This window comes from Colletotrichum destructivum, chromosome 7, assembly GCF_034447905.1.
Source record: "Colletotrichum destructivum chromosome 7, complete sequence".
NCBI lineage: Eukaryota > Fungi > Ascomycota > Sordariomycetes > Glomerellales > Glomerellaceae > Colletotrichum > Colletotrichum destructivum.
The window spans coordinates 1,348,414-1,364,347 of record NC_085902.1 but is presented as its reverse complement, the minus strand read 5'-3'; the positions used below and the strand labels follow the sequence as shown (position 1 = coordinate 1,364,347).

The window sequence follows — 15,934 nt, the reverse complement described above, 5'->3', positions numbered from 1 at the left end:
GTGCGAGCTTCGTCAAAAGCTTCGTTTCCCTCTCTCTATCCCATGGTCCAATCATGATCTGCAGACTCCCAAGTTGCTGAAACTCTGTGTGAGAAAGTCTAAAGAACCCCGCGCACGTCCGGCCGATTTAACAGCACCAAGGTGATACATCGAGCCAGAAAGCCTCACCATTGCTGTCTCATGATAAGAGCATGTCCGGGTCTCCCACGCAATCGATGATTCGCGGGGGTACAAGTAGGCCCACGAGGACGTGATACTGGTCAGTGAGACTGTGATTCCAGGATCTTAACGCTGGTTTCGATAGTTTGCGTGGGTTAAGATCATTTCGGCTCTTAAATCCCACTCTGCCGTTGGCTTGCCGGCGGTGCTTTACTCTGGCTGCTTCGACTTTAGTTGCCATCTTTCAGGCGACGGACGCCAGCTTTTTTCTCCCACCGCAGCTCAAGTTCTTCAAAAACCAAAATACGTGGTCATCATGAAGTACATCATCAGCATCGTGGCGTTGCTTGCCTCCATGGTATCTTCCCATGCAGAGCCACCGAGAAGCATGTCAACAAGGGAGTTCCGCAAGGCTTTCTTGGAAGGCGGGATCGTTCCAGATGTCCTAGGGTCCTTTGATCCCATTGTTTCTTTCTATGCCGCGTATCGGGCACACGATGGCGACAAAGCTCTCATCATGCCCGACTCCAGGCTTAAGATGAAGGAGGCCAAGTTCCCGTTCGAGTTCAGCGTCGAAAACATGGCCAACGCACAAAACATCACGCGGAACTCCAGGTTCATAGTTTACATGGTAAAATAATCCGGCGCGAGGTACTGTTGTTGGTAGAGATTGCTTACGAAGATTGACAGATTGGACCTGACTATCCGACACGCGAGAATCCGACCGATCGTAGCGTGAGACACTACCTCGCCGGCAACTTTACCGTGGAGCAGACGAAATCGGAGGTCCTCTCTTCGGCAATCATCATGAAGAACTCTACGCCCGCATTCAGCGACTACATATCGCCAGAGCCCAAGGCAGGAAGCGGGGTGCACAGATACGTTTATCTACTCTACGTCCAGCCTGAGAAGTTCAACAAAATGGGTTTCGACGGGGTGGGTGTGGACAAAATGAACCGCAAGAACTTCAACGTGAGAGAGAATGCCAAGAAATAAATTCTAGAGGACTTCGAGCTGACCTTTTCCAGGTTTCCCAATTCCGTCAACAGGCTGGTCTCGGGCGGCCGATTGGCGGGACCTTCTTCATGGTGAACATGGCTCCGAGCGGCAGCGGCAGCGGTAACGGTGGCGGCGGCGGGAACAACAACAACAACAACAACAACAATAGTACCGGAAACAATGGGAACGGTCGAAGCACTGCTTCAATCGCAACTGCTGGTTCGATTTTCATGTTCATCACTCTGCTTGCAACCATGTTGGTGTGGATGTGAGCTGTTGGGCATTGATGCAGGCAGGGTTCTTGACAATAAACACAAGACGGAAAAAAAAGGGGGGAAAGGGGGACGGGGACTACAAAAGAAATAATCCCCAAGAAACAATTTCCTGCATTGTACATCATACGGGACGATTAACGTGGAGTCCAAAACGTCGATTATCTACTGCCTCGTACTATCATCATGTCCCCCACATTGCCACATGTGATACCTCTGCTTTATTTCCTGAGTGTGTCACGTATGGCTCTAGCGAGATAAATCTCGGGGCCGAGAGTTAAAAGGGACTGCCGAGTCTCGTGCTGAGTAGCTTGGGCGGGTCATGATAACTTTTCGGTGTCCTATCACTACACTTTTTGCGGAGATACCGGAGCACTCCGCGGATCATGAGCATATGATTGATTCCCTACAAACCCAAATTTCTGCGCCCGTTCTTTTCAACAGACCGAGGCACAGAACGGCACTGCATGAAATTGAGCAGGAGTTTTAGAGAATTCCCAAGCGCCTAGGTAGCTTCACGCTCTCTACTTGCAGCCAACAGGTTTCCGCGTTTCGAAGATAAGACCGAACAATACTTTTGAATCACAATCTACAAGAGTAGAAGTTGGAGAAAAGGAAAGAGGGAATTTGGATCCTATATGAAAGGTAGTGAAGGAGAAATGCGTCATCATTCTATTCTCTCATGCTGGGGGGGCAGACCAGCCACAAAAGAGGCCGACTTTGTCTCCAACCCCTTTCCCATTTCCAAAGGTATCATACCTTGTGTTAAGTGCACTTTGGGTTCGCTATGACGAGTAGCACTTCATTTCAACTTTTCTATCTAGTGAGAATACCTAATTCTGTGGCACGGCTTTCGATGAGGCTATGGGCATTTCGGACATGCAAATGAAGGAGAATGGAACCCTGGACGTCAAAATCACGTTTCGAACTCCTTGACCAAGTTCCCTGCTCCGTATCACAATGTCCTACTCATTCGCCACTCAACAGCCAAAACCTTCCAACTTCCAGGCCTTATTACATTATTCCTAGCTTTCGCTTTCGTTCGTCTATCCAGTCGATCAAAGCGCACGCCCAGGCCATCTTCGCTGCTACCGCCGTCTTGATACAAGCCTCCGCTGCCAAAACCGTAAGCACTGTCGTCTGCGGAGAAATAAACCCAAAAGGAAAGACTGGCTTACTTTGTAGCACTGACAACTACTAAGATCTCATATTTGACCCTGGTAATGGGCAGAAAGGAGACCTAAACGAGGGCGGCTTCAATGATAGGATAATTCTGCCCGTGTGCAATTAGACAGCGCTTCTGCATCTCTTTCTTCTGATCTCCTTATTGGGAACAGCTTGATAAGAGAGAGCTGTAAGAATGCTTCATGTATTTTTGCTTGGGAGGCAGTGACAATTTGGTCGTCATGCAGTGTGTATCTGGAGAGGTTTGCTAAGCTTGGAATACAATGGGCTCTGAAGTATGGCCAGGAAAACAACGCGTAAAGCACATCGTCCCAGCAGCAACTCCCTACTTGTGAGCCGAGGATTTGGTGATATTTTTTTTGTTCATTAGTTTGCTGAGTTGGCCGAGGATCATGCGGCATGTTGTTTGACGTCGTTCGTTGCCAACAGCTACAAAACGGGTGGAAGAAATCGCCGTCTCGTCAGTTACCCATGAGCTGGAAAACCATGAAGCGCTTCGATATGTTGTGAGCACCCTTAAATTCATGTCGTACTCCGAAACAATGACTCTTTCTATTTGGATAAGGTAGAAGTCGGCGGACAGGTAATGCCATGGCTTACGTTCACCAACAAACAACCTTGCGACGAGAGGTGCCGCTTATGTCAGCATGTCACGACTCTGCCGTGTTTTTATCTCATCCTCGCGTTGATCGACGCTCCCAGCGTGTCCTGGGCTCGTCCTGCATCGCGTCGTGACTGGCAACCGTTACGCCGCACCCATTCACCATCCACAAACCCAATCGAGCGATTCCGCTCACACGTACAGAGATAGACGATGTCGGCCTCACCCAGAAACTGGCGCGACAGCGCATACCTCGTCATTTCAAGCATCCAGCTCTCAGCAATACTTCGTGAGTCCGCAGCTCCTAAGCAACCACTGGGACCCAAGCACAAACATATCACTCCCGCGTCAACCTACACTTGGGGCAGTACCGTTCATGTTTTCAAAACAGCGGCAGGTCATCTTACTGCATTGTTGCCGTTCTCGCCAGACGAGAGCCCGACAACCTTGCCGCTTCATCCTCATCTCACGATCCCTGTACGGATATGAAACTGACCAAGAGTCCCCTAACAGTGGTCGACCTGGTACCTTTCTACCCGTCCAGCCTCTACGCTGAGCCGTCGGCGCCGCTGCACTTCCTGCAGGTGATTCGCGACTTCTACATCTCGACCTACAACGACCCCTACTTTGTCACGCCCCACGACGGGCTACCCTCATGGTTCAAGCTCTTCACCTACATCGAGATCGTCTACCAGCTGCCCATGGCCGTCTGGATGGTCTACCGGTTCTCCGGCCGCGCCGGAACCACGCCCCGCTTCGAGCTCGCCATCCTCGTCTTCGCCGTCGAGTGCGCCCTGACGACGCTGACCTGCATCTACGACACGCTCCACTGGGACCCGGCCGTGTACAGCCAGGCCCAGAAGAACGTCTTCATCTTCAACCTGTACGGCCCGTGGGTCGTGATCCGTAAGCTCACCTTCCCAGACCGGAAGCTTCGTAGTTTAGGCACTGACCGACGTTCGATAGCCGCACTCATGGGGTTAGACATGTGGATGCGCATCCTCGGCAGGCTCCAAGCCGGAGGCAAGACGAAGTCCCAGTAGAGGGGCGGGCGGACGTGCAATTCCAATGAGTTTTTGGTTCCATTTCCATGAGTATACCGTACAATCCCGTTCGGTCATATAGCATCCCCGAACCCGGGTCCCAAACTCCTTTTCCAGTCCATCTCGTACTGCGTACAGGTTCAGGGCGAGGGCCCAGTCGAATTCTTCTTCCAAAAAAGTAAACTCCAAGTGTCCATCAGAAAGGGTCGTTGAGAAGACGGGGCGTCAAATATACATGAGTCGGAGCAATCATACAGGTTCCCTCGTAAACCAATTAGAAAAGAAAAAAAAAGCCAAGAAAGCATCCCTAGTCCATCCGCTTGGCGGCTTTAGAGTATCCCCAACCATTGCCGACTCCGTTGAGGCCGTAGCCCAAGGGCGTCGCGCCGCCCATACCCCTCCCCCTCAACCGCTTGGGAAGCACGACGCCGAAGAAGTAGGTCGCCGCGACGAGCACGCCCGCGATGAAGGACGTGATGATATAGAAGACAGTGCTGGCGTACACGTGGCCGCCCATGCCCTGCCACTCAACGTGACCCTCCGACTTAGGCAGGTTGGGGGTCGGGAACCATCTGACGGAGAAGTGCAGGGGCAACGGGTCACCGATGACGAGCCTCTTTGTGTAGATGCCGTCCATGTGGCTCAGCGGACTTGTGCTGTAGGCGGTGCCGGAGTCGAGGACGCCCGAGTCGTGGGGCCGCAGGTGGTGCTTCGGCATGCTGTGCAGAAGCACGTTCATGTGGGTGCTCACGTGCAGATGGCTCAGCTGGAGGGTGCCGGCGAGGGCGAAGACGAGGGGGATGTATTCCTGCTCGTATGGCTTCTCGCCGATGATCTCGACGGCCGGGGCGGGACGGGCGGGCAGGCGGCAGGCCAGGGGCGCGTCGTTATGGATGAAGAACTCGAGGAGATGGAAGAAGGGGTCCGAGACCATGGGGATGGTGCAGTTTAGCTCGCCTTCGTGGCCATAGCGGAACTCGAGGGGCTTATTGGTCTCTTCGCAGACAGGGAAGGGAATCCATTCGATTTCGTGGTTCGAGTTCTCGATGTGCTCGCCTGTTTCGCTGCAGGGAGGGGAGGTAGGTGTTAGCAGAGGTACGACACGAGGCTTCGGGCAGAGTAGAAGCTGCCATGTCATCCAACAGTTTCTGGGTGCGACTCACGAGCTGCGATTCATACACTCGACGTGGATGGGTGCGCCGTAGTGGTATGAAGGGAGGCCATCTTCGGGGTTGGCGGCGACGAGCTGAACCAAGCAGAGGGCGAAGCCCAGCAGGAAATGCGCAAAGGACGCCATGATGTTGTTGGCGTGTGGTTTGACGTCGTCTTGCAAACAGCACCGAGATGAGGCAAAGGCAGAGAAAGGGTCCCTAGCAGGTCGACCGGGGGTGCATTGCCTTGACTCGGGAAAGGGACGGACGGGTGACGGAAAGCGATCCGGGGTAGGGACAGCTTTCCCCGGAGCTGAACTGGAGATAAAATGGGTGGTTTAATCAAAAAAGTGACAGCTGTCGCCGAACCTCTGCGCTCCGTGCGGCGGCCCGATAAGGGATAATGAACAAAGGTGGGTCTGCATCGCCCGCGTCACGTGTCCTTCTAGCAACTCAAACCCGTCTAGCCTTTAAATGCTTATTTCGACTTGCGATAACCCATCTCATTTCCATGTTTCTGTCAACTTCCCACGCATGTTGTGACAGACCACGAACGTAGGGATGGGATTGTGACCCATATAAAGAGATACTTGGTTGAGAGTTAGAATAGCTGCTGTAGCCGGCTGCGTTCTAAAGCCGACTGAGACCGCTTACAAAAGCGGCATGCACCCACCTCAGCCACAGGAGGCTGGTTGTGCGTAGCCTCGACGCTGTGCTTCCTGCGGTAGGTATGTTAAGGGGCTTCAAGCGGCTAGGTTCTCAAGGTCTTGGGTTCTTCAGCCACTGGTTGGAAATATGCTGACAGCCTCCAAGCGCCCCTTGAGGTTAATATGCTCGATTGGAGTGGTGGAAGGATCACTCTGGGTTCAGGCTTCGACCGTCGCTCTGGTGTGTTGGAATTCCTATGAACTTAACGGGTCACGAAATGGGGTCTTTAGTGAGAACAAAGTAAATTATTAGCTGAAGAGCTTTGTGGTGCTTGAGGTCAGTTCGTAACCATATCAGCAACCGAAGCTCTATGTTCCAACACAATAAACCCACTGCCCGGTCGCCCAATGTACAAGGCATCGAACAGTGAAAGAAGAGAACTCCGACTACTATCCGCGACCCATATTATCCACCGATTACATGGCATAGTCAAAGACGCGTCTTCCACACAAGTCGTCTGTGACGTAACTACTCCTAAGAAAATGAGACAGGAAACAATTGCGAGCAATGTCGCGAGTCCGTAGGAGTTGTACCCAGATGTACTCAGAGGGTGCACAAGAACGAGGAAACATCGTCGTTCATGGTGGAGAAGTTGGGGTGGGTTCGGATGTTGGAGACCGCCCCAGAGGTGTCAATTTGGCCGCCGCCGTTGCGGCATCCGGTGTCGCTTTCATAATGTCAGCCATTGCAGTTCCACAAGAGAGGGTGGGGAATAGACTTGTCTACTTACTTGTAGAAGACGCACTTGTGGCCGTTGGCGTTGAGCGAGCTGACCTTGTCATTGAGTCTCCCAGCAGGCTCTGTTGCTTGTTAGTCAAGGAGAAACAAAAAGACAAATGGTTTTCTTACCGCAGATGCCAAAGTGGAAGTGGACAGTGTCACAATCGTTGTAGTCCTTGTTGCTGCAGAGGGTAACACTGGGGTTGATCTGCCTAGACTCCAAGGGAGCCGCGAAGACCGATGAGACGGCAACGAGAGTGATGAGGATGGTCTTGGAGAACATTTTGAAGTAGTTGTGAGTTGGTCAAAGGAGACTTTGAAAGATTGGATGATGTTGGTTGAAAGAGTGGAATGGTATTGTAGAGTGCTGGTGATGAGAGAGAGACCGTTCTTGTCCGTGGCCGCTCGTCAGCTTTTATAGACTTGAAACCACATTGACGATGTCCCAACACTTGCATTTGTCATGAGGTTTGGTTTCGTATTCGGCATGTCTGGGCAATAGTTGAGAATGCTCCCAAAATCATGAGCCACCTGTGAATTAACTTTTGCCATGGCCCTTCAAACTACGGCCTACAGGGGATAAAAACTTTACATTTAGCAGACTGCCCTGGATAGTAAATTGCCTGTCAGTCATGTGAGGGAAACACCTTCCTGACTTTTCCCTCGGGTGTCAACTCATTTGTGATGCTGGCGCAAAAGTGGATCCACAATTGCAGTGCAGCAATTGTGGCTTACATAGGGTATCCGTACCCATTACGACACCACCCCCAGATGGCTGATCCATCAGGCATCTAGCAGTCCTTAAAAGTTTGTAATCGGCACATCTCGCCGAGGTCTGGATGGCTCCAACCCTGGCTGGAACCCTGTGGTCTGGACTCACTGTCTGACTCAAACTCACATTTGTTACCTGCACCTTAATTTTCTTAAGCACAGCATACAGTTTAGTAAAGCTGGGTTGGTAACTATGATAATAGCGCAAAAGTGAGTGCACAGTTTCAGTGTGGCAGTTGTGGCTTATATGAGGTATCCGTATCTACCGCAACAGTCTTGATGGCAACTGAAAGCCCTGTTCCCTGTCCTCTCGAAATCTTCTCATGTGACAACCCAAACAGTCTCTTCACTGTATGTGAATGCTGGTGGTTTATTATACGCTCAGTGTTAGTAATTGTCCCTCTCTCTCGTTACTCTGTGGTGTCTGTGTTACAATTTGGTCTTCGAACAGTGACCCTAGCCTCCACACGTGTTGACTAATCAACGCAACAAGCTAACTTCACTACGTCTTTGGTAAGTCCTCAGTTCAGTACCTTGCAGGTTGAGAATGTTGAGGTTACTGATCATGTAAAAGACTGAGTAGGAATCAAAAACATTTCCTCGGAGATGGAGTGTACGATGGCTGAAGTACCCCCATTGTGTAACAGAACGCAGCAGAATCCTTTTTGGTAACGGCCTTTCAGCTGAGAGAGACAAAAACTTTATTCTATTGTTCAGCAGTTCTAAAATGTCGAAGCAGACGATTCAGGAATAGTGTCACCATCTCGGCCCCAACAGTCATTACCAGATATTGACTCTAGCAGCTTGGTACTCCATCATCTGTTCTTCGGCACAGCAAACCAGTTACATTGCTGTTCACCCGATAGCGAGGATACTCAACGCAGCGCCGGATTCAACTCCTCCGCATTCAGGTTATCGATTTGTCTGACCGCAGCTAACCAGGGGAATGAAAGTATGCTAAGGCAAGGCGGTCGCCCCGTCCGTTGCGCGATTGTTAGAGTAAAGGAAATTGACCAAGCGTCACTAAGCTCAACACAGAAGGCTCTTACAGGCGTAGATACGAGAAGTGGGCCAAGTACATGTTTATTGCTGTGTTCGAACGCGGATGTCGCGGAGTTACAAGAGTTCTCCAATGTCCGACAACACAAACAACTTTGCCCCGAGACCGCTGGTTCCGCAGAGTCTGTTTAGGTTCAATATCCTAGGGAATGGGGTTTGATTGGGAGGCCGGACCCTTGGAGGTCTACTTGAAGCCGGCCGGTGGGGCGTCTCTGTGCCTCATTGTCATCGACAGCACTATTTGCACGCGGAAAAGTGTAAGTAGCCTTGACCCCAGAAACCTTCCTACAAACCACTGACTCTTGCACGCTTGGCACCTTATTACCTATTTCTTGGCACCTCAACTCCGATTCCCGCCTCGTGTTCTTGTGTCTGAACGGAACTTGCGCTCTCTTCAATGGTCCGATGTTGTGATAGTTCTCGGTTTTTTGCAAATAGTTATAAAGGCTGAGAGAAATACCGCCGTCGAGATGTTTATGATACCGCACTCCAACCAGCTCAGTCTTCTCAGTCTCAACCTCAACCTCACTTTCATTTACCCACAAAGCCCACCCGACCTTCGTTCGTCACCAAACCCAAAAAACCAACCAAAATGGCTCCCTCTTTCATCAAGCTTCTCCTTGCCGCCACCAGCGCCACCGTCGCCTTGGCCCTGACTCCTGTTGAGGAGCTGGCTGTGAACGTCCACGTCCCCGTTGGCCTCATCGTCGACGTGATCAACGCCCCGGACTACTCCAAGATCGACATTGGCGAGTGGGCCGGGCTCCTGGAGCAGCCCGTCGAGGCCGTTAAGGCCTGGCCCGACGATGTCAAGGCCTACGTGCTCGCTGAGCTTTCGACCGAGGTTTCCGTCGCCATCGCACCCCAGGATGAGCGCCGCGAGCTCGTCGCCCGCGCCGAAACCATCCGCGCCGTCGAGCGTCAGCTCCTCTCCGTCCACAACGCCCGTATCCAGTCCGGCCGCAACGGCTGCTTCCAGAACGTGCCCTGCGGCAGCTGCGTCGTCGCCGCCGGGTTTGCCGGCACTTCCGGCATCGCCGGCTGCATCGGTGCCGCCTTCGCCGCTATTGGTGGCACCGTCGGCACCGCCACTCCCATCGTCGTCTCTGCCGCGATCGAGTGCGGCGCAAAGGTTGCTGGAGTCACCACTGCGGCTATCGGTGCTTGCCACTCTGCCCTGTAGATTATTGGTCAAGCGTTCTTGCAATCATTAGCATGATGTTTGCGAGTGGTTCGCCTATGATCTGAGTCCACGGGTTTTGGTTACCCTCGCATCTTCGCAATGGTTGCAAAGAGATCGTTTCCAAATATTGCATGGCTGGTACTTTTGATGGCAGCTGGGCTCCTCGCGAGGAACGATCTAGTAACTGGGTTTGGAAGTGAAGGTTAGGGTTAGCTGCGACAAGCCAAAGACGCATTAATGTTGGTGGGGTCTGCCTGATCTTGAACTGGTGCGTGGTTCGGAGACGGGAAAGAGCTTTACTGTTATAGTATTAATGTTTAGTAGCTACATTTAGTTAATGCATCCTTATCTTTATTTTGTCATCGTTGCTGACAAGCTCTTGTGTGCTCCAACGTTAGGGGATAACTGGCGGGAACAACCTTAAAGTGAATAAGCGCAACAGGGAAGCCCTGTTTGGCAGAGTGTCATCAACCCTGCCTCGGAGCATTTCTATTACGCGACCAGGATTATTTTATTCCCTTGCTATAGGACTGCCAATAACCTCCCTTGAATACGGCATGCGCGACCTTGCATTTCTCATTTTCAATATCAAATCTCCAGAACCAAACAATTTTATGAAGGACTTTGGAAAAAGGAGTCAATCTAAGCCGGCACAATTGATTGCTCTCATCGCGTGGGGAGAAGCGGGAGACTTAACGAGGTTAAGGATCTTGGTCGCCAAACCCAATTAACTCCGTGGGCGCCGTACTCCATCACACAGACAAATTTTCCTCTCGAAGCTTGTGTTGGCATTTCGCAGAGACAGACAAGGGTGGAGAGTTTGTACATGACTTCACGCATTGTGGCGGGATTATCTCCATTAACATCACATCACAGCAGTCACACAGTCTCTCGAAGACGGCTCGCTGTCAACATCCCGCACCTAGGCGCTGGGAAACGTCTTCGTCAAGAAGAAAAAATCACCAAACTGGCCATCCAAAGCCTAAGCCTACATCGCCTGGTCCTAGCCGCGCCCGGTCAAAACCCCCATCCCCCATCAAATACAAGGTGTCGTTTTTTTGTCCTCTTTGTACACTCCCCGAGGCTAATTCAAACAAGACCACGGTCTTCCAAATCAGTCTTCTCTAGGTGTATCTCTCGTGTCTTTTTTTTGTGAGAAGCCCTAACCACCCGGATCATCCCCTGCAATACAATCAAACTTCAGATATTACAAGAAGCGCAAGCTTCCAGATGGGCCCCTCTCAACGAGGCCGTCGACGTCTCTCCGAACCGTCCGTAGACGTCTTCGCACCTCCACCAAGTCCATGCCACCGGGGTTCGAACCGTGTCCAGCAGGAGGTAGCGAGTTGTCGCATCGGCTAAGCAGATCCTTAACCCAGACACCGATGGCGCCATCCCCCTTCATCGAGGTACCACCCCGGCGCTTCACCTCGCGCTGCCAGACATCAACGGTAAACACAATGAGCTCGATGACGCGGTTGCGGTTGTTGCCGCTGAAGCCGTAATCTTGCGTGTCAAACACACTCTCGAGGACGCGGGTGACCATGTCGTGAGAGACGCCTAGGCTGAGGAAGAGCTGCACAGGCCAGGTAGGGTCGGCGCCGATCTCGGCATCCTGGTGGTACTCGACGGCGTACCGGCAGATTTCGGGCAGGAGGACAGGGACGGGGAAGATGAAGCTGTCCAACGACGTACGGTGGGCAATATTCTGCACCTTGACCGACACAGACTCGTATGGCGAGGGAAGAACAGGAATACCAGGTCCCGCCTCCTCCATCCGATCAACCGCCTCCTGGTGGATCTGCTCGATGAGGCTAACCCAGGTTTGGGCAATTGTGTTCGGGTTGCGGTAGTCGGCACTGTGGTAGATGAGGAGACACAAATCATAGTAGTTTGCTTGATCCGCATATTGGTTGAACAACTGGGAAGTGATCAGTTCCAGCTTGCAACGATGGCGGGGAAAAGAAAAAAAGGGCAACTCACGTCTGATAATGATATCACCTGACCGTCGAGCGCCTCCTCGATCTCGGCTTGTCTTTCGGGAGCGATACGGCTGTCGGCCTTGAGCCTCTCCAAGAGGTCGTCCTGGATGTTGGCGATATCGAGAAGTTCACTGACCTCGTGGGCAAGGACTTGCTGTTGCTGTCTGCCGACGCCAGCGGTGGCAACATTGGCATTGGCCTTCGCCTTACTAAGGAGAGTGATTCTATCCTTGATGCCGATGGCGAAGTCGGATTGGGCAAGGTCGTTTTGGACCTGAGCGGCCTCGAAGTATCGCTCACGTTGTGTATAGAATCTGCAAAGAAGATCCGCGTGTTCGACTGTTGTTCTGGCCAAACTTTGGAGGTATGTGATGACGTGTGGTGATTCGATAGCGAGGATCCTGTCTGTCCATCCCTGCTCGATGTACCACTCGTAGAGGTCGAAGTGGAAGACCTCATCATCTGAGTCGTTCACCACACTGTAGGCTTCAAGGCGCTTAGTGCCGATCAGCGTCAGGCGGCCGTCGATAGTCTCGGGCTCTCTGCTTGATGCGGCGTCCAAGTGCTGCAGAGCTTCGTGGATGAGTTCGTAGCATTTCCGGCGCTCGGAGAAAGCGTTCGCCCGAGGATCATTAGCGGGCTTGCCATCGTGAACCCACGAAAGGGCGGTGTTCCCTCTGTCCTTTTCGCGGGCTACGGTCAAGCAGAGCTGAATGGCACCTGCATAATACTTGAGCTCGATGTACTGTGACACAGCACTATGAAGGTTGGCAAAGGAGAGGGCGCCGGCAACTCGCTCGAAAAGTCTTAAGCTCTCGTGCAAAAGGGTGCGAGAAGGGTTGCTATTGAGCAGCTGCTCAGAAGCCCTCTTCAACTGCTCCTGGGCCTTGAAAATGACAACGTCATCGGGGCTACAGAAGCTGCCGCAGCGTCTGCGCAGTGCGTCTGCCACGGTCTCAACGTTGGAGCCGCTCTCAATGTTGCGGTTGACAATGGACTTGACAAGGAGCTTGGCCAAGTCCCTTCCGGGAGCTTGGGAAAAAAGGCTTTCGTATGTGAGGTTCCTCAGCCCCTGTTGGGCCGTTGCGTCGAGTCTTGTAAAGATGTCGCTCACTCGCTCGTCGAAAAGCATGAGGACGAAAGAGATACCTTCCGAGATGCTCTCCATCAACTTCTGCAGCGCATGAAGCGCCTGGTGCTCGGCCTGGAGAGCAACCTCTTCTTGCTTGCTGGCCACTCTCTGTAGGTCGGAGGGACCAGAGAGACCCTGGATGAAGCTCTTGTTGGCGTCAAGAAATCTGCGAAGACGCTCCAGCTGCTCCTGAACGGAGTGAAGCCTGGCAACAGGGACCATGGACTGGATTGCGATGCCACCAGCCGGGCTTGGAGCAGCAGAAACGACATGGTTTTTCCACAGCGTACGAATGAGGCGAGTGAGGTACACACAGAGAGCGTCGTGTCGTGGAGACAAGCGGACAGATGTTGTGTTAAGAGGCGTCCCATCGGCTTCGGTGATGGTGGGCTGCCCGCCGAAATCGACAAACACAGTCCGCGCGCGGTCTTCTGTCGCTTGGTCGATCGCACGTGTCGCGCCAGGTCTGGCATCCCCGCCGTGTCCACAAGCAACTGCCAGGGCGCACGAGATAGTCTCGACGCGGCCGTAGCGCGAGATAAACTTTCTGGTTTCCATCTCCAAACCTTCGTCGCCGACCGCACCTCGGATGGCAGCAGCAAAGGTGTCCACCAGTCGGCGGCGACGGATGATGTGAACACCGGTGTTGGTGAGGACGGCAAACTCGGTGCTGGGTTCATCGAACTGGACCGCGAGCTCGTTTCCGAAGCCGACGGGCTGCTTGGCGGCAGCAAATGGCTTCGTCACCAGACCAACATCTTCGGCTCTACTTCCGATATCGATCCAGTTTCCGTGCTCGTAGTACTTGAGCGCCGACGAGGACGAGTTTGCCTTGATGCGACCAGTCTCGGGGGCGGAAACGAAGAGGAGATCGATGTTGGGATCATTCTCCTTTACAACGAAGTCGAGGAAGTAACCCGGCGCAAACCTAGCTCCCAACCTGCTCAACTCCAACGCCCTTGAACCCAGATCGATAACGGCGTCACCGGCGCTATTGGTACCGGATCGTCCGGGCTTGTCGGAAGGAGGAAACTTGATGAACTGGACCTGCATGCTTTGAGGGGGCGTGTTGGAAGAGACGCCACCGATCATGTACGAGGCGGAGCTTGTGGCACTGAGGAAGAGTCGACAGCCGGTGTTGGTAAGGGCCATGAGATGGAGCTTCGATGCCTCCCGGGAGGGAATGGCGCTGATGGAAACAAATGTCGTCCGGTCGTTGAGCAAAGGAGACTGGGTAATCATGTGGGTGATGTCGCGGAGGCAGGCATTTCTCTCCTTCTCGATAACCTTGGTGAGCTTGTTAGGCCCATCCATGTGGTACGTGCGAATCGTAGATCGAGTCGACAGAGTGTAGACGAGCTTCCGCGAGTCGTCAATGACGATGCTCTGGAGGCCTTCCGGAGACTTGGGTGCCCAAAAGCCGCTTTGAAGGGTGACAACCGAGGACCATCCGGGGTTGGTATGGTTGATCTTCCCGCACCGGTTGGAGAACCACTTCTCCTCCTGCTGATAATAGAGCTCGTGAATATCGGTATCATTGCTCCCTCCAAAGAAAATGCGGCCATCGGCAGTACCAGCAATGACTCTGACGTCGGTCCCTCGGAGGGGAAGATTGAGCTTGGTGCTGTATAGAGAGACGGTCTTCGTTCCCGACGGCGTGGGCTCGGCGGAGAGGCCAAGCAAGATCATCTCGGAGGATGTTGCAACGACCAGAATATGAGTGATGGTGTTGACAAAAATGCCGGGCTTGGGAGCAACAAGAGCAACAGCGTGAATCGTATGCGGTTGGTCTTCAAACCCGATGAGCTCGGGGTCAGGGTGGGTGTAGTCCCAAAGGAAGAGCGAGTTGTCGATGACCACCCAGGCATGGTTGATCTCGGCGAACAAGCCCATCAGTGTCTGAAGCTGGCCAGTATTGTAGTGGCTGAAGACCTGGTTCGGGATCGGGTACATCTGGGTTTTGTGAAAGGGCGCCCAGGGCGAGTCAAGCGTGCTGAAATCATATTCGGACGACGCTCCCGCTGTTGTGGTTTGTCAGTCACGGCGCGTAGGGTCCAGGCGGTGTAAACAGCTTGCAAGACTAGACTTACGCCTGCAGTAGGAATCCAGTTCGGGGTAGTTCTCGTCGGATTGGAGGAATTGATTGACCGCCTGGGCAGCTCTCGTGACGGGCGGGAGGTTCTGTTGGGTGGGTTGCGACGAAGAAGTCGATACCAGACCACCACCAGCTGTTGTGCTCGACGAGACTGCGGCTGGAGCTAAGTTGGATGATCCGACCAAGGCGCCGCTGCCTCCGGATGTTGAGCTTCCCTGAGCTGCATCGCTCTCGGCAAACAGGCGTCGTCGGGCGGGTTCATTGTCGCTAGCGAAGCGCGAAGCTGCGGGCGTGTTGAAGAAGGCACCCGGTACCGGCCGTACCGGGGTCATCTGAGGGTATGACATTGCTGTCGAGCAGCTGAGGCGATCGAGTGACTGGCTGGCTGGAAAACGCGTCGCAAACTGGCGGCCAGTGATGGCGGATGAAGGTCGCGCTACCGAATCATGAACGGGTGGTGGCAGGGCTGTTTCCTGTCAATTGGGCGTGGTCTTTTTTTTCCCTTCTTTTCGTTTGATGATCGCCGAGGGCGCGTTTGCAATGCTAGAAGCTTTTGCGCAGCTCGAGCTGAACAGAGAAAGAACGGAGAAGGATGGAGAGTATTAGGAGCTACGGTGGCTCTTGGTGTGAGAGGAGAAGTTCAAGAGGGCAGCAAAAGTGTAGTAGCAGCGGCAGTAACAGCAGCAGCAAGCAGCAAGCAGTAAACAATTTCTGGAGGGAAGCTCTCAAAGAGGCTGGGGCGCCTGGCACTTGGAATTTTCGCGCCTGGACCCGCGCTAACCCCGATTGGGACACAAGGCTGAACCTGTGGTTTTCTCCCATTGTTTCTGCAGCTTGAGCTGTGGGAAGCACCATGATTGATGGCCGTTGGCAG

At 53.1% G+C, this 15,934-nt stretch overlaps 6 protein-coding genes across 6 annotated transcripts; 3 read left to right on the top strand and 3 right to left on the bottom strand.

Moving 5' to 3' along the window:
* The first annotated feature begins 245 nt into the window (after positions 1-245).
* Positions 246-1,602, top strand: CDEST_10976 (Putative phosphatidylethanolamine-binding protein). Its single transcript, XM_062927132.1, has 3 exons — positions 246-790; positions 850-1,131; positions 1,188-1,602. Exons 1-3 carry the CDS (start codon positions 476-478, stop codon positions 1,428-1,430), a joined length of 840 nt encoding a protein of 279 aa, XP_062783183.1. The 5' UTR covers positions 246-475; the 3' UTR covers positions 1,431-1,602.
* A 1,703-nt stretch (positions 1,603-3,305) lies between these two features.
* CDEST_10975 (Putative sigma intracellular receptor 2, EXPERA domain-containing protein) lies at positions 3,306-4,394 on the top strand. The gene is made up of 3 exons (XM_062927131.1): positions 3,306-3,505; positions 3,730-4,122; positions 4,183-4,394. The coding sequence occupies exons 1-3, from the start codon at positions 3,430-3,432 to the stop codon at positions 4,257-4,259; spliced, it is 546 nt and encodes a 181-aa protein (XP_062783182.1). The 5' UTR covers positions 3,306-3,429; the 3' UTR covers positions 4,260-4,394.
* A 172-nt stretch (positions 4,395-4,566) lies between these two features.
* Positions 4,567-5,556, bottom strand: CDEST_10974 (uncharacterized protein; the record flags this gene model as incomplete). Its single annotated transcript, XM_062927130.1, has 2 exons — positions 4,567-5,323; positions 5,423-5,556. The coding sequence occupies 2 exons, from the start codon at positions 5,554-5,556 to the stop codon at positions 4,567-4,569; spliced, it is 891 nt and encodes a 296-aa protein (XP_062783181.1).
* A 390-nt stretch (positions 5,557-5,946) lies between these two features.
* CDEST_10973 (uncharacterized protein) lies at positions 5,947-7,222 on the bottom strand. Its single transcript, XM_062927129.1, has 3 exons — positions 6,968-7,222; positions 6,849-6,918; positions 5,947-6,785 (listed from the first exon to the last, which is right to left on the bottom strand). Exons 1-3 carry the CDS (start codon positions 7,119-7,121, stop codon positions 6,662-6,664), a joined length of 348 nt encoding a protein of 115 aa, XP_062783180.1. The 5' UTR covers positions 7,122-7,222; the 3' UTR covers positions 5,947-6,661.
* A 1,922-nt stretch (positions 7,223-9,144) lies between these two features.
* On the top strand, positions 9,145-10,106 carry CDEST_10972 (uncharacterized protein). Its single transcript, XM_062927128.1, has one exon. The coding sequence runs from the start codon at positions 9,261-9,263 to the stop codon at positions 9,849-9,851; it is 591 nt and encodes a 196-aa protein (XP_062783179.1). The 5' UTR covers positions 9,145-9,260; the 3' UTR covers positions 9,852-10,106.
* Positions 10,107-10,368: 262 nt separating this feature from the next.
* Positions 10,369-15,760, bottom strand: CDEST_10971 (uncharacterized protein). Its single transcript, XM_062927127.1, has 3 exons — positions 15,056-15,760; positions 11,835-14,986; positions 10,369-11,772 (listed from the first exon to the last, which is right to left on the bottom strand). The coding sequence occupies exons 1-3, from the start codon at positions 15,405-15,407 to the stop codon at positions 11,059-11,061; spliced, it is 4,218 nt and encodes a 1,405-aa protein (XP_062783178.1). The 5' UTR covers positions 15,408-15,760; the 3' UTR covers positions 10,369-11,058.
* Between the last annotated feature and the right edge of the window lie 174 nt (positions 15,761-15,934).

Excerpts from the sequence above, each read along its gene's own strand:
- CDEST_10973 (XM_062927129.1), bottom strand. The coding sequence starts at position 7,121 with ATGTTCTCCAAGACCATCCTCATCACTCTCGTTGCCGTCTCATCGGTC. Across the intron at positions 6,919-6,967 it reads CTTCCACTTTGGCATCTGCG|AGCCTGCTGGGAGACTCAAT; the intron begins GTAAGAAAACCA and ends AACAAGCAACAG. Across the intron at positions 6,786-6,848 it reads CACAAGTGCGTCTTCTACAA|CGACACCGGATGCCGCAACG; the intron begins GTAAGTAGACAA and ends ACATTATGAAAG.
- CDEST_10971 (XM_062927127.1), bottom strand. The coding sequence starts at position 15,407 with ATGTCATACCCTCAGATGACCCCGGTACGGCCGGTACCGGGTGCCTTC. Across the intron at positions 14,987-15,055 it reads ACTGGATTCCTACTGCAGGC|CGGGAGCGTCGTCCGAATAT; the intron begins GTAAGTCTAGTC and ends AAACCACAACAG. Across the intron at positions 11,773-11,834 it reads AGGTGATATCATTATCAGAC|TTGTTCAACCAATATGCGGA; the intron begins GTGAGTTGCCCT and ends ATCACTTCCCAG.
- CDEST_10976 (XM_062927132.1), top strand. The coding sequence starts at position 476 with ATGAAGTACATCATCAGCATCGTGGCGTTGCTTGCCTCCATGGTATCT. Across the intron at positions 791-849 it reads CCAGGTTCATAGTTTACATG|ATTGGACCTGACTATCCGAC; the intron begins GTAAAATAATCC and ends GAAGATTGACAG. Across the intron at positions 1,132-1,187 it reads TGAACCGCAAGAACTTCAAC|GTTTCCCAATTCCGTCAACA; the intron begins GTGAGAGAGAAT and ends GACCTTTTCCAG.
- CDEST_10975 (XM_062927131.1), top strand. The coding sequence starts at position 3,430 with ATGTCGGCCTCACCCAGAAACTGGCGCGACAGCGCATACCTCGTCATT. Across the intron at positions 3,506-3,729 it reads CCAGCTCTCAGCAATACTTC|TGGTCGACCTGGTACCTTTC; the intron begins GTGAGTCCGCAG and ends GTCCCCTAACAG. Across the intron at positions 4,123-4,182 it reads CGGCCCGTGGGTCGTGATCC|CCGCACTCATGGGGTTAGAC; the intron begins GTAAGCTCACCT and ends GACGTTCGATAG.
- CDEST_10972 (XM_062927128.1), top strand. The coding sequence starts at position 9,261 with ATGGCTCCCTCTTTCATCAAGCTTCTCCTTGCCGCCACCAGCGCCACC.